General features: G+C 52.2%; 4 protein-coding genes across 4 annotated transcripts; 2 read left to right on the top strand and 2 right to left on the bottom strand.

Annotated features, from left to right (window-relative positions):
• Nucleotides 1-1,200: 1,200 nt before the first annotated feature.
• On the bottom strand, nucleotides 1,201-3,404 carry GUITHDRAFT_155787 (hypothetical protein). Its single transcript, XM_005821225.1, has 8 exons — nucleotides 3,350-3,404; nucleotides 2,833-3,290; nucleotides 2,682-2,777; nucleotides 2,590-2,634; nucleotides 2,159-2,220; nucleotides 1,952-1,997; nucleotides 1,811-1,889; nucleotides 1,201-1,703 (listed from the first exon to the last, which is right to left on the bottom strand). The coding sequence occupies exons 1-3, from the start codon at nucleotides 3,357-3,359 to the stop codon at nucleotides 2,730-2,732; spliced, it is 516 nt and encodes a 171-aa protein (XP_005821282.1). The 5' UTR covers nucleotides 3,360-3,404; the 3' UTR covers nucleotides 1,201-1,703; nucleotides 1,811-1,889; nucleotides 1,952-1,997; nucleotides 2,159-2,220; nucleotides 2,590-2,634; nucleotides 2,682-2,729.
• A 2,034-nt stretch (nucleotides 3,405-5,438) lies between these two features.
• On the bottom strand, nucleotides 5,439-7,006 carry GUITHDRAFT_119533 (hypothetical protein; the record flags this gene model as incomplete). Its single annotated transcript, XM_005821224.1, has 3 exons — nucleotides 5,439-5,823; nucleotides 5,901-6,211; nucleotides 6,449-7,006. 3 exons carry the CDS (start codon nucleotides 7,004-7,006, stop codon nucleotides 5,439-5,441), a joined length of 1,254 nt encoding a protein of 417 aa, XP_005821281.1.
• Nucleotides 7,007-8,904: 1,898 nt separating this feature from the next.
• GUITHDRAFT_59555 (hypothetical protein) lies at nucleotides 8,905-9,186 on the top strand (the record flags this gene model as incomplete). Its single annotated transcript, XM_005821223.1, has 1 exon — nucleotides 8,905-9,186. A coding segment is annotated over one exon (282 nt), but the record flags the coding sequence as incomplete, so codon positions are not given.
• Nucleotides 9,187-10,558: 1,372 nt separating this feature from the next.
• On the top strand, nucleotides 10,559-12,687 carry GUITHDRAFT_155786 (hypothetical protein; the record flags this gene model as incomplete). The annotated part of the gene is made up of 3 exons (XM_005821222.1): nucleotides 10,559-10,693; nucleotides 11,407-11,444; nucleotides 12,114-12,687. A coding segment is annotated over exon 3 (506 nt), but the record flags the coding sequence as incomplete, so codon positions are not given.
• Nucleotides 12,688-15,291: the final 2,604 nt, after the last annotated feature.

Genomic DNA, 15,291 nt, shown 5'->3' with positions numbered 1-15,291 from the left:
GCGATAGACGGCAGCTATTTCGGCTGTTGTCATGCCGCCCAAGGTTAGCAGGTGGGTCAGCTCTGCCAAGCTGCCCCCTTTGCCCCAGGGTCCTCTCTTGGCTCGAATCTTGAAAGATCGATCGTGCACGATGCTCACATGTACAGCTGTGAACTTGCGACCATCGATCGCGAAGTCCTCTCTTCCCTGCCAGAGCTTCTCCGCTTGTGCATTGCGGAGGAAGGAAACAGTCACCGGGATCTCATCAGCACTCGCTATCTCGGGTCTATACGGAGCCTTCCACATGATTGCTTTACTCTCTTGCACTGAGTCTACGATCAGTCCGATCTCTTCGAATTTCTTCTTCAGCTTCTCTTCATGGTTGACATACACCGTGGAGATGAAGGAAGTCACCTCGTTGCCTGCTGTGGCTGTGTATGTCTCGACCTTCTCCTTCTTGGCTTCTTCAATCTGCCTCATAAACCACTCTCTGGATGCGTCACTCCATCCAGTCATTGCTTCTTGCAGAAGCTCACGTCGTGCCTGCTGACATGTCGAGCGGATGGCTTCTGCGATAGCGTCGGGGGTGCATCCCTCCACAGCCTTGCAAGCCTGGGCTGTCCTGCTGTTCGGATAACGCTTCGCGAAGCTCTTCACCCTCTCGACGAGATCAGCTTCGAGGACAGAGGCATCCACAAGTCCGCGCTGCGTGTATTGGCATTGGCGCCCTGGCGGCTTCCCCTACACCACGCGTGCAGCCATGGTGCCTGAAATAACCGGCGCTGCCTGAAATAACCGGCGCTGCCTGAAATAACCGGCGCTGCCTGAAATAACCGGCGCTGCCTGAAATAACCGGCGCTGCCTGAAATAACCGGCGCTGCCTGAAATAACCGGCGCTCTAAACCCTAAACCCTAAAACCCTAAACCCTAAACCCTAAACCCTAACCCTAAACCCTAACCCTAACCCTAACTTTAACCCTATTAGACTCTTAGTCAAGAGTTTCATAGCTAAGAACTATTGCTCTTCGCTCATCTCTCGCCTAATGATCCGTCTAAGGGGTTCCCAACCTTGGGAGGTTGGCCCATTTTCCTATAGGCCCCTTAGGCCTGGGTGCTTCCGTATTAGTTGTTTTCAGTAACGATGTCCTCCGGGCCCGTTCCAATTCCGATCCCGGTCCCCTTCCTTATTTTCGCTAAGTTCCGTTGTACCTTCCTGCCCCTTCCCCCCCCAACATGCAGTCGCCCACTGTGGCAAGGCTGTACCTTCTCCTGCTGGCTAGCCCTTCTCTTCTTCCCTGACCATGCGCCATGGGTGGCTTGCCCATGAGCCGCGCCTGCCCCCATCGGACTACATCGACTCTCTTACCCTTCTTGCCGTCCATAGCGTATGTTGTACCGCCAGCAGTTGCTTGATTGCTGCTGTCTTGATGCCTTCCCATTCCGTGTCATCCACCCTTAGCCTCCTGAAATTCTCATGCCATTCCCTCTCCATGATCGATCCTTTCACTCCTGCTATGAATGTTGCTTGTTCCACTTCATGGTCAGGTAGCAAAGCTGTGATTTCTGCTCGTAGGGGGGCATATTTCTCTTCCTTTTCCTGAAATTTCTTCTTCAGGCATTCCAGACTTGTTTGTTCGACTCCGTCATATTCCGATGTCCTTGCAAATTCGATGAGGACAATGCGTTTGATGCTTGCAAAGTAGCAGCAACCGTCTGGTATCCATTGCCCTTCTCGGTGCATTGAAGTCCCCATCGCTTCCATCACGATGCGTATTGGAGTGTCCCACCATGAATTGACCTGTACCCTTTGTTTCCTCCAGCTCTGCTGCAGTCTTACCTTGATCTTCTTCCAACATGGTGAGTTAGTCTTCCCCCATTGAAAGAGCTTCTTCCTCGTCGGTGCTGAGAAGGTGATCGCTTGGATAGCTGTTCGCGTAACTGACCCTTCGCATTGTTTGGACGCTTTCCCTAGTAAATCTCTTCCCACATGCATTTCGAGCATGAATTTCTCTGTCAAGGTGAGGTCTCCCGCTCCTGATGTAGGATTTTCTTCTCCTGCAATGATGAATTCCATTGGGCTATCGTAGATTGCTTTCTCCCATCCCGAGGCAAATGCTTGTTTTCCTTGCTTGGCCATTTCTTTGGCCTCTTGAATGTGTCTCTGAGATTCTTTTGCTAGTTGGAGTCGGATCCTGATTCCCCTCCCTTCGAGTTTCTTCATGCAAGTGAGTAACCGATCATGTAAGTCCTCCAGCAGTTCGTCTTCGTATCGCATGTATCCATTCGCAACGTATTTGTCATAAAGCGGTGGAAACGTGTGGACTGGTACATTATTGTGACTTGATTTCCCCTTTTGATCTGTATTCCTTCCTCAAGGACATGTTGCAGAAGTAAGCCAATTGCGATTGTGTTCGCTCGGATGATGCTGCACTTCCCATTGATTTTCATCCCTCCTCCTGACGTCATCTCTTTTTGTTGGAGAACATATCCTATTCGCATGGATCTGTTTTTTCTGCCCTGCGTGATGTCTCCTTCAATAGCTGCTGTGAAATGCCTTCCGCCTTGATGATTGCTGCGCGGCTGGATCTGATCCCTTCGTCTGTTACACAGCTCCTCATACGTTGGGAGGATGTTGTCCTGGAGCTGGTCTCGTAAGTGTGTTGGGAGTGTGTGCCTAACTAGTATCCATAACTCCTCTACAGTTTTCGTCAAGCACCTATTCCCTGTTTGCAAGAAGTTTGCTGCATAAGCTATTTGAGCGCCTTTCGGGACCCGGCTGATAATTTCAAAACCTTCTGGTATCTCATCAATGTTATTCTTCCATCCTATCAGAATGACATGTATTGTATCCAGGATTTGTTCACGAAATCTCTTTTGTTTGTCCATCCAAACCACCACTCTGTGCAGTTCCCTTGCTCTCTTTTTGCCCAGAGCCTGGGGATGTGTGTGTATGGTAGGCCAGTTACAAAATGTACTGATGTCGCATTCTGTAATCTCTGCTAAATGTTGTAAAAACTCGTATGCCAATGGTTGTGTTGTTTCTTGGCGAACCTCTGATACTACCTCCTCGAGTTGTTGCCACCATGCTGTAGCTTCTGTTTCGCCGTCGTCCAATGCATTAACTATTTCCAGCAGCAGATGGATGCTTTGATTGCAGTCTCTTCGGTTATTACCGTCCTCTTCCCTTGTTGCAGATGCGAAGGGAGCCGAGTCCAGCGACGCTTCCAACCATTCTATTGGTGGATCCACGGTCTTGCTTTCTTCAATTTGAGATCGCTCAAAGATGGCTATGTTCCCTTGAACTTTGAAAGGTATGTTGCTTGAAGTGTGGCTGAATCTTTCTTGCTGATTCCCTCCTTCATCATAACAGGTGGGGTCATGTTGGAGCCACCGCCTCAAAATTACCCGGGTACAAGCCTTCGTATTCGTCTCCTCTCTCCCTTGGTCCGGTCTGGCTAGTTTCTTGTGTGGCTGAAGTTAATGTGGGCTAGCCTCCCTTTTTCCTTTCCTTGTCTTGTTTGGGGGCTTCCCCTCCTCCCTGGCTGGCCTTCTTCTCTTCCCTGTTCCTGCCTGCTCAAGTCCGAGTTTTGCCCAGATGACATTCGCTTGCAGATATTGTGCAAGGATTTCTTCTGCTTGTTCCCTTTGCTTTGGGAATGGCCAGAGTCGGATGGGCAGGTGCAGGGAGATGCCCTCGGTGTCTGGGACGGGTAAGACACTTGTCATGGAGTGGAAGCCTACTTGGGGCAGTAGTCTCCATGCCTTTGCAAAACTCTCCCAGCCTTGCCGAGCAGGAGATGTAGGTAGGGAGTTTTCTCCGGACAGCAGGGAGTTTTCTTCTGAGAGCATCTTGTCCTCCAGGTCGTGTAAGATGGCTATTGTCCCCGGTTTCATCTTGCTTTCAATCATTTCCCAACTGATGGTGGTCTGCATTTTTTCCGCTAACGAGAAATCAGATCGGGCAGACTCAAAGAGAACGTGTAGCTGGTTTATTGTTTGACACCCCCATTGGTTGCACCATGATGTTAGTTTGTGTATCAGACTGCTTTTGATATCATCATCCACCCTGCATTTCTTATTCGTTTCTTTCTCTAGATACCGAATCGCCGCCCTTCCCAAGATGGGTGCTGGATGGGGGAGTTGGAGGCCTCCTCTGTCCCAAGGTAGGTGAAAGATAGCGTTGCTTGTACTCTTGCTCAATCCCATAGCTCTTTTGAATGCTCTGGTCCAGAGGGTATCTAAGGTTTGTAAGTCTATAAGGAACCTGCCAGGAAATAAGGAACCTGCCAGGAAATAAGGAACCTGCCAGGAAATAAGGAACCTGCCAGGAAATAAGGAACCTGCCAGGAAATAAGGAACCTGCCAGGAAATAAGGAACCTGCCAGGAAATAAGGAACCTGCCAGGAAATAAGGAACCTGCCAGGAAATAAGGAACCTGCCAGGAAATAAGGAACCTGCCAGGAAATAAGGAACCTGCCAGGAAATAAGGAACCTGCCAGGAAATAAGGAACCTGCCAGGAAATAAGGAACCTGCCAGGAAATAAGGAACCTGCCAGGAAATAAGGAACCTGCCAGGAAATAAGGAACCTGCCAGGAAATAAGGAACCTGCCAGGAAATAAGGAACCTGCCAGGAAATAAGGAACCTGCCAGGAAATAAGGAACCTGCCAGGAAATAAGGAACCTGCCAGGAAATAAGGAACCTGCCAGGAAATAAGGAACCTGCCAGGAAATAAGGAACCTGCCAGGAAATAAGGAACCTGCCAGGAAATAAGGAACCTGCCAGGAAATAAGGAACCTGCCAGGAAATAAGGAACCTGCCAGGAAATAAGGAACCTGCCAGGAAATAAGGAACCTGCCAGGAAATAAGGAACCTGCCAGGAAATAAGGAACCTGCCAGGAAATAAGGAACCTCTATACCCTAAACCCTATGATTATTATTATTATTATGTGAGTTTATTAGAATGCTAGAATGTTGTTCAAGCTGCTTATCAGCCCTCACACTTCTCCTCTGTTCAGCTTCCTCAGCCTCAGTCAGGAGAGTTGCCTCTCCTCACCTTGGCCTTCGGTCGCCTCCTACCTTCTCTCCTTACCTTGAGCTCAGCTCAAGCTCGGTACGGGCTCGCCCCGTCTTCTTCCTCGCCCTCGCCTTGCTCTTCTTCCATGACATGTCTTCCTCTTCTTCATCATCTTCCCTCATCTCCACCCGCAGTCGCCGGTCCTTCTTGCAAGTTGTCCACCTTCAGCGAGCAGGCCAGCACATGCATCTCTGCGAATTTACTCAGTGCTATGAACAGGAAGCTAAGAGATCGACGCTCTATGTCGTCGCTCTCCGCCTCCAGGCTGCTCAAGCTCAGCAGCTGCCGTTGCCCGTGGCGAGAACGCGCTGCCCCTCCTTGCCTTCTTGCTCTCTCCTTGCACGCGAGTCCAGCGCTTGCTCTGCAGCCACTCCCCCAGCTTCTCAGGGCTTGAGAACGTTGCGTCCCACTCCCTGCTCCTCTGGCGTCTTCGCCCACTCTCCCAGCGACATGAACTCCAGGCTCCCCGGAGAGTAGAAGGTGTCGTGGAGGTTGCCAACAGCCTTGTCCAGGACCAGCTTGATCGGCTCGCTCGTCCCCGTCTCATCTTCGATGACTGCTGACAGCTCGCTGACGAGCTGCATGTCCTCTTGGCTTGAAGGAGATGCTGCCTCCATTGTGATCCTCTCCAGGTCTGTAAACTCCAGCCACTCTCCCTCGCTCTCCTCCTGTCGCTGCGCTGCGTCGCTGGTGCCCCGCTGACCAGCTGCCTCAGGCTCCATGTCGAAGCCGCCGGGTCCGTGACTGCTTCGAGCTTGGTTGCTGCGCCTTCGAGATAGAAGGGCAGCTCCTTCATCATGCGTCGAGCATCCTCCGTGGAGCCGAGGAGTATGCATAGCTTGGACCCGTTCCAGGACTTGGTGTTCAAATCCTCCTCCATGTCGATGCCTTCAACTTTGATCTCGAGCCTGTTAGCGATCTCCAACAAGACTCTCTTGACTCTTGCGATGGACGTGTTGCCGCCGTTGCACAGCCCCTCCATCTCCTTCCTCGTGAAGCGAGACTTGATGATGATCTTGATCTCCTTGCCGTCCTTGCCGCCTGCCTTCTTCTGCATCCTTGATGCCTTCTTCAACTTGTTTCTGGACACAAAGCGATCAGCTGTCAGCTCAGCTCGACTGCGAGCGCCTCTCTGATCTTCGGGTCCTCGCCGCGGCTGAACAGAGTCAGGTGTACTCCCTCCATCGCTTCGCTCTCTCGGAAAGCTCGAAATGCCGAGGCTGTATCATTCGCCTCTGGGCAGCTCGAGGAGACGATCCACTCCACCTCCCTCTGTCTCCAGATGACGCCTGCCAGCGGCCGCTGGAGTTGGACCGCTGCAAGGGACTGGCCCAGCAGCTGATAGCGGTAGACGTCAGCAATCTCTGCTGTTGTCATGCTGCACGATGCTCACATGTACAGCTGTGAACTTGCGACCATCGATCGCGAAGTCCTCTCTTCCCTGCCAGAGCTTCTCCGCTTGTGCATTGCGGAGGAAGTCGGAAACAGTCACCGGGATCTCATCAGCACTCGCTATCTCGGGTCTATACGGAGCCTTCCACATGATTGCTTTACTCTCTTGCACTGAGTCTACGATCAGTCCGATCTCTTCGAATTTCTTCTTCAGCTTCTCTTCATGGTTGACATACACCGAGGAGATGCCCAGGAGAGTCATGGAGATGAAGGAAGTCACCTCGTTGGATGCGTCACTCCATCCAGTCATTGCTTCTTGCAGAAGCTCACGTCGTGCCTGCTGACATGTCGAGCGGATGGCTTCTGCGATAGCGTCGGGGGTGCATCCCTCCACAGCCTTGCAAGCCTGGGCTGTCCTGCTGTTCGGATAACGCTTCGCGAAGCTCTTCACCCTCTCGACGAGATCAGCTTCGAGGACAGAGGCATCCACAAGTCCGCTCTGCGTGTATTGGCATGATCTCCGATACAGCAGGTTGCGAACTTCGAACATTTTCATCATACTGAAGAACCATACTTAGAAAGCTGATAAACTATACAAACCTCTCGCTTGCAGCTTCCTTGGCGCCCTGGCGGCTTCCCCTACACCACGCGTGCAGCCATGGTGCCTGAAATAACCGGCGCCTCCTAAACCCTAAACCCTTATCCGAGTTCTTACAGGAGTCCGGGCCCTTCGCGGCCGCCCTCCCCTCGGGCCGATTTTTTTTGCCGAACCAGTATGATAAATTTCCACTCAGTGACCAATACCCCCCACCCCCTACTCTTAATCTTGAAGAGGTGGGGTACTCGATGCAACCGCTCGATGGGAGGCTGCAGCAAGGGGAGGGGAACGCTTCCAACGCTTCCCGTGGGCCGTTTGGGATGCTTCTTGCATGCTCTGACCCCCATTCGGATGTCTTGAAATGGGATTTCGGGGTCAGATGTGACATTTCTGCACGCTAGCCCTGTTTTACTAGGTAGTCGCTGATTTTCTGATGAACGCATGCGCACCCAATTTCTGATCTCGCGATGCAGGCTCATACGTCACCAGGACGCAAGACCAGCAGAAGCTCGTGGTTTTTTGTGAATCTCATGCGAGTTTTGGATGATTCTTTGCCCATGATATGTGAGAGGCTGCGCTGCAGGTTCATATGAATTCATAGGAATTCAAGCCTAGACGGGAGACTGACGGGAGCCAGCCTGGCAAGCAGGAGAGGACGAGAGACTGACAGGAGCCTGGATGGGAGCCAGTCACTAGTAGGAGGCGAGCGGAGATTCTGTGGAGGACAGAGGCGGGAAGCGGCTCATAGGTTATCTGCATGCTTGTATTGATTCTAAAATTGCTGCTTCAAGGGGAGATGATGCACGGCCCCCAAGCCTTAATCACTGTGCATCACCTTGCAGCATAGGCATAGGCAGGTCAACCTAGCTGACTACAACACTACTGACTCCCTGCCGTCGCTTGTCTCAGCTTGCCACCACAGCGTCATGGAATAAGGCTACCTAACTGCCAGCACACTGCTCCCTACAGTAGCCTGCCACCACTGCAGTGTCAGGTCCTTGAAGCCCACCCACCGGATGTGCTGCGAGAGCCAGCCGGTCCTCTTCCTGCTGTTCATCGTCACCGTCACATCCTGTGGCTCGTCGGAAGCTGCAGGCCATCTACCCTGGCGCACAAGGTGCCGCTCTAGAGCTATGTCATAGTCCTCCCCGCTGATGTAACCGAGGGAGCACTTGTCGTCTAGAGCGTCAAGGGACGTCCAGTCGTCAGGGTTGTCCTTTCTTCCCACGATGAACAGATGACGGAAGGACCTGCGGATGGACTTGATGCCGAAGGTCCTGTCACCACTCCTGCACGAGGACGACTTCACCTCCAGCGGCTCTCGGCACAGCGGCAGAGGTTCACCCCGACTCGACCCGCTGACCTGTCTCTGGGGCCCAACTATGATACACCCGTCGCTCTTGCCATGCAGCCCACCTGCCTGTGCAACGTCGATCAGAAGCTGATCGGCAGGGATGCCGATGCTCAAGGCCTTCAGTGCCAAGGGAAGTTTCCCGGCAAAGTCTAGCGAGTCCCGCCTCCTCTGCGACACTTCAATCCGCATCTTCTCCTTCAAGCCCTGGACGTAGCTTGCGTTCCCCACAAGGCGAAGCAGATTCGAAGACATCAAGGCTCGCAAGATTAACTCGTCAACCTGACCTTCTCCATCTCGACACCGCGGCTCATGATCTGTGTCCAGGCACTGCAAAGCCCCTGCAGCGCCGTACTGTGAGCTGCCAACAACGTGCACATCCGATGTCATGACATCATCGGCCACTGAATCTGCACCCTCTCCCGCCGCCGGACAAGGCAGGCGAGGCTCCGAAACATCAGGCCGCTTGGCTACAACAGGCGAGTGTAGCATGGATGTCTCCGCTGCCCCCGTCATCTCCGATGTCTCCGCTGCCCCCGTCATCTCCGATTTCTCCGCTGCCCCCGTCATCTCCGATGTCTCCGCTGCCCCCGTCATCTCCGATGTCTCCGCTGCCCCCGTCATCTCCGATGTCTCCGCTGCCCCCGTCATCTCCGATGTCTCCGCTGCCCCCGTCATCTCCGATGTCTCCGCTGCCCCCGTCATCTCCGATGTCTCCGCTGCCCCCGTCATCTCCGATGTCTCCGCTGCCCCCGTCAAATCCGATGTCTCCGCTGCCCCCGTCATCTCCGATGTCTCCGCTGTCTCCGCTGATGGACAGCAAGGCGGCTGGCAACATCCGCATGATGGACTCGCTTCATCCTTGCAGGTGCGCAGGGGCACGGTATGACCGCAACCCAAACCATCCCAGGGAGCAGGAATGTGTGTGTAGGAAGAAAGTGACCAAGGCATGAGGAAGGAGAGGACGAAGAGCCGGGGAAGGAGGAAGGAGAGGCATGGCAATGGAAGGAGGAGCCGGGGCAAGAGCAAGAGGAAGAAGGAGCATGGCGATGGAAGGAGGACAGGTGTGGGGGGGAGCAGCCGGGACAAGAGGGGGGGGGGCAGCCGGGACAAGAGGGGGGGGGCCAGCCGGGACAAGAGGGGGGGAAGCAGCCGGGACAAGAGGAAGGAGGGGGGGGATGGGAGGAAGTTGAAGAGCAGGTTGGGAGACCCAAGGAGCAGGAACAAGACACAACAGGCGCTGATATCGCGTGATTCAAAAGCATTTTCGCTTTCCAGAGCCTTCGAGTTGGCTGGGGCAAGTTAAAATAAACTTCAAATTAAAGTGAGGTTCAATATCTTCTTCAATATACACACCAATCTTTGAAAGATTGATCAATATAATTCAATATCTCCCTTAAGATTGAAAAATTGTCCACCCTACCCGTACGAAAAAAAACCTTCCGTCGAGGTTGAGGTGAAGGGGGGGACAAGGAGCTGGTGGGTTACTACTAATTTTAGTGGGGTCGCTTGGGAAAACATGCCGGAACTGCGTTCCTTTCATCCTTGATTTCAAAATCTTCTTCAATATACACACGAATTTTGAAAGATTGATAAATATATTCAATACTTTCCTTAATTGAAAGGTTGTGCACCCTACCCGTGCGAAAAAAACCTTTGTCGAGCCAGTCGAGATGTCAACATTTAAATGGGGGTGGGTGGTGGAGGTAAAGGTGGAGCCCTGGCAAAAAAACCTTTGTCCTTGCTCACCCTACCCGAGCACCTGTGCAACGTTTGGTTGTACCACCTCAAACACCTTCGCTCTCTCACCCTCGTTGAATGCTACTAGTGTCTCACTTATAAAATCGAATCGTTCTCACCGGCATGATTCGAGTCCCCTGCCTCCCTCCTTCATTCGACTACCCCTACCCGCTATTTGCCTACATCCCCAAATCTCCACCTACCCCACCCTCTGTTCTCAACCTCCGCAATGCCGTACAACTGCGACAAATGCCAGGCAAGGAGCAGCAGCGATGAGATGCTGTTACCTTGAGTGACATGCTTGATGATGAAGATGTTTCCTTTGCTCCCCCGCATCTGATCCTTCCATCATTCAACTCCTTTCTTGGCGGCTCCTTCACTTCCTCCTAACACTTTTTTTTGACCTTCTGACTTGTGTGTCTCCAGATCGTGGTCGATCCTAATACCAACGACAGCACAAAATGCGTAATTTGAATAGCTTCCAGTAGGCGTCACCTGACTTTGAGTGTTTTACGTTCTGCCGTGAATTGCCATGTTGTTATTCGGAAGGCGGTAAGCATGTCTGTGCAGCATATGCTCAAGGAGCGATTGGGCTGACATTTCATTTTGCAAATTTCCTTCGCCTTCTGCTCGGATGGATGAAACTTGGGCCTGATAGCGAGTAAGTAGCATATGCTATGATGGGCGGGATCGATTGGATTGATATTCTACAACAGTCTACTTTTCAAGCTGGAGCCGATGGAAAGTGCAAGACCTGCTCGAAGCTTGAAGAAGATCATTATGGATCCTCCAAGTACTGCTACGTAAGGAACCGTTCGCTCAGGGAATGATTGGACTGACGTTTGTTTTGCAAATTCCTGGTTTTTCCTTGCTTGGATGGATTAAACTCGTCTTCATAGGAAGTAAGTGTCATATCATATGATGCGGTCAGGGGATGATTTGACTGACATGTTTTTGAAAATTCCTGGTTTTTCCTTGCTCGCATGGGTTAAATTCGTCTTCATAGGGAGTAAGTATCATATCATATGATGCGGTCAGGGGATTATTGTCTGACATTTATTTTTGCGATTTCCTTTGTTTTTGCTCGAATGGATTGATCATGGGTCTCAACAGTTAGTAAGTGATGATAATGAAATACGCGGTCATGGGACGATTGGCTGACATGTATTTTGCAAATTTCCTTCGCCTTTTGCTTGGATGGATGAAACTTGGGCTTCATAGCGAGTAAGTAGCATAACTGCTATGATGCGGTCAGGGAATGTTTCGCTGACATTGGTTTTGCTTCTTGTCTGTGTTTGGTGTCGGATGGATGGGTTGCTGGATCGGATAGGGAGTAAGTATCTTGATCAAAATATGCGGTCAGGGATCGATTGGCTGACATTTTTCGTTTGTTTCTCGGTTTTTCATCGGATGGGTTGTTGATTTGTCCGGACAGTCGGTAAGTGATGATTATGAAATCATGCGGTCAAGGGGACGAGTGGACTGACATTTATTTTGTGTATGTGTCGGTATATGCTCGAATGTACTGTGGATGGGGCGGTATAGCGGGTAAGTGACGATGATGAAAGATGCGGTCAGGGAACGATTGGCTGACATGTACTTCGCAAATTTCCTTCGCCTTCTGCTCGGATGGATGAAACTTGGGCCTGATAGCGAGTAAGTAGCATATGCTATGATGCGCTCAGGGGACGATAGACTGACATGTATTTTGCAAATTCCTGGTTTTTCCTTGCTTGCATGGATTAAATTCGCCTTCGTAGATCGTAAGTGTCATGTCATATGATGTGCTCAGGGAACGATTGGCTGACATTTCATTTTGCAAATTCTTTTGCTTTTGCTCGGTTGGATGGAACTTGGGCCTAATAGTACGTAAGTTGCATCTGCTATAATGCGGTCAGAGAATGATTGGCTGACATGTATTTTGCCGTTCGGGTCTTTGCTGGCATGCTCTGGATTGCGGCTGTTTTTTTTCTAGTGCTGCGTTTGCTACTACGACGATGAATCTGAAGATCAAAGGCAAGAACGCATGTGCCAGCACTGCAAGGATCGACGTTCCTGCGTGCACAACCTTGAGCAAGATCTTGTATCGTCAAGACCCAGTAGGCAGGACGCCATCGCCAAGATCGAGAAGGTCCGCGAGCACGTCAACAACGTGGGGAAGCCATTTGCCCAGAGACTGGACCTAGTCAAGTGCCACTATATCTTCGGGATGCAAGAGATAGATACCTCTGCTGTCGAAGACGTGAAGCAGCTCCTGTCGGGCGGGGAGCTTGGGAGCTGCTACAACAGCGAGGAAGGCACGCTCAACATGTCTTTGCGGACAGATAGGATGAAACGATATGTGATACGAGACCTGAGGATGAAGAGCCTGCCTCGCTGGATCTCCAAGCTCGGCGTCGCTTTTAAAGTCATCGACGTGTCCGGTAACCCCAGCCTCTCCCGCCTTCCCTTGGACGAGCTCTGCAGCATGGAGTCTAGCCTGCAGGAGGTCAGGTGTGAGAGCTGCGTCAGCCTGCAGCTGCCTCCCCCTGAGATCGCCAGTCAGGGAGGGGCAGCTGCTTTCACGTACCTGCAGAGTGTCAAGAGAGACAGCGAGGCGAACAAGCGGATCAACCTCATCCTCATAGGCAACGGAGAGGCAGGCAAGACGAGCGTGCTGAGAGCTCTGAGGTCAGACAAGGACAAGGCGGACAAGATCGAGGTAGACAGGAGGACGATCGGGATAGACCTGCACGAGTGGAAGCCTGATTACGCTGACGGGCTGACGTTTGACGTGATAGACTTCGGGGGGCAGCAGATCTACGCCAAGACGAACCAGTACTTCATCGTGAGGCGGGCCTTGTACCTGCTGGTTTGGAGCGTGAGGGTGAAGCGAGACAAAGAGAGCAAAGAGGATGGAGGGGGAGGCATGGAGGAGCTGAAGAAGATGATCTCGACATGGCTGCGAGCTACGCAAGCGCGAGTGCCGGGAGCGAGTGTGTTGCTCGTAGTAACGCACATCGATCTTGCCGGGGAGAGCGAGGTGACGGATCAGTGTGAGAAGGTGAAGGCATGTGTGGAAGAGGAGCTGAAGAAGATGGCAGAGGAGGAAGACGAGAACATCCTGCCGTTGCACGTTATCAATGGAGGCGAGAGCTTCCGGGTGAACTGTCTTGAGGGACAGGGAGTGAAGGAGCTGCGGCAATCTGTGTGCAAGACTGCAAAAGAGCTGCTGTGGTGGCAGGAAAAAATCCCTGGACCTTATCTGAGACTGAGAGAGGCTGTGGAGAAGCGTAAGTCAGAACCTGTCTCGTACGTCAAGGTAGAGGAGTACAAGGAGATGTTGAGAGAGTCAGGGGTCAACGAAAAGGAGCAAAAGGTGGCAACGAGCTTCTTGCACGACATGGGCGTGCTCAAGTACTTCGGTCATGAGCTGAGTGCGGATGAAAGCAAGAGAGACCAAGGCAAGTACTCCGTCGAGGACACGGTCTTTATCGATCCCGTGTGGATGATCGACGTGTTCAAGGGCGTGATGCGACATGACTGGGAGCACCTACTCGACTGCTTCCAGCAGGACCCAACCAAGTCCAAGAAGACGAAGAAGCTGCTACACCTGGGTATCATAGACGAGGACATGTTGGAGTACCTGTGGCCCCAGCGAGACAGCGACTTCTGGCGCAATGCGAAGACAGACAAGACATCAAGATCGGAAGAGGTAGGCTTCATCAAGCGCCATGTGGAGGTGCAGGAGGCGGTGGCTCTGCTTCGGGGCTGCGATCTGGCGCACTTCCTGGGCGTGGGGATGAAGGACTTGAAGGATACAGACAACAAGAGCAGAGAGCTGCTGTGTCCCGGCATCATCCCGTCGTTCACGCATGAGCACAAGCGGGCAGTGACGGACAAGGACAAGCAGTCGCTGTGCGCATCTGTGGAGCGCGAGTACAACATCTTCCCCGCGGGCTTCATCGACAGGCTGGTCGTGCTGTGCGCTGCTCGACACTTTGAGGTAGACTGCAGCGGCTCTATGGCGGTGATGAAGGGCTGGGGCCGGACGCTGCTGGTGAGCTGGCGGGAAGACAATGACAAGCACGTGCTGAGGGCTGACGCGTCGACGAGGCAGCAGATCGAGAACTTGCAAGAGGACTTGAGGCGACTCGAGGCGTTCTTCCCGGGGATGAAGCGAAGGAGAAGCAACGAGGAGAGCTCAGGCAAGGAGGCCGTGCAGGTTGGGATCTTCACGCAAGGAGAGAGGTCAAGAGCATGTGGGCTGGATATTGAAAGAAAGGTGAAGGAGCTTTACGAGGCGGAGAACCTCCCTCTAGGTCTTACTTGTCAGATTCATCCATGTGACGAACGTGGAGATGCTGGTGATGAATGTCTCGTGAACATCTTGTGTATATCGACAGAGTGTGTTGATGAGCAGGGAGCCATGCAAGGAGAAAGTAGCTTCAGCAAGCCATGGAACAGATTGACAGCTAGCAAAGCAATTATCATCCCCGTCGTATTGACAGACTACTACGACAAGCACATCAAGCCGAGGAACAGGTTCAACGAGTGGTGGCCGCGGGAGATACAAGGGATGGAGCGATACAGGATCTTCCATCAGTACAAGAAGAAAGATGAAGTATCGAAAGACAAAGTATCCGAATATGAAAAATCTATGCGAACGTTGTACGACGGCATCATCAAGAAGCTTCATCAGGGACGGGGAAGTTTCGAAGACTTGTACGATGTCACCAGTCAGAACGAGCTTCTGTGCCAAGCTTGCTTGCATGATAGGTCTGAGTCTCAACCTGCCTCACAAGGCGTTAGAGCCGTGGGCAGGTTCGATCCGTCGGAGATCAAGGAAGCACTGGACAAAGAAACCAATGGTATGACAGACATGCAGCAAGAGCTGGAGCAAGAAGATGTCATCAAACAAAAGATCATGATCAAAGCAATCACTTGCACAAGGGGTCATACGACAACCGTGAAGGAGGTGCTGGCTTTCAATGACTCGAGCTCCCCGTGTCCGTCGTGCTTGAAGGACAAGAGAGTCCCGCACTTCTTCAGCCGACCCACGTGCTTGAGCATGCTCGCTCGCGATCTAACGGCTAAGATTTACTGCAATCAATGTCAGAGGGAGATGGACGTGCTGGACGTCACGCCGCCTCAGGTGTTCTTGAGCTACAATTGG

This window comes from Guillardia theta (assembly GCF_000315625.1).
Source record: "Guillardia theta CCMP2712 unplaced genomic scaffold GUITHscaffold_149, whole genome shotgun sequence".
In the NCBI taxonomy this organism is placed as follows: Eukaryota; class Cryptophyceae; order Pyrenomonadales; family Geminigeraceae; genus Guillardia; species Guillardia theta.
Note: the sequence above shows the minus strand (reverse complement) of the source record. Positions and strands in the feature narration are given on the sequence as shown.

Bases quoted from the DNA above. Each gene is read 5' to 3' on its own strand.
- GUITHDRAFT_155787 (XM_005821225.1), bottom strand. The intron at 2,778-2,832 runs CTGGATACAATA...TTGATGAGATAC, and splicing joins AGAGATTTCGTGAACAAATC to CAGAAGGTTTTGAAATTATC.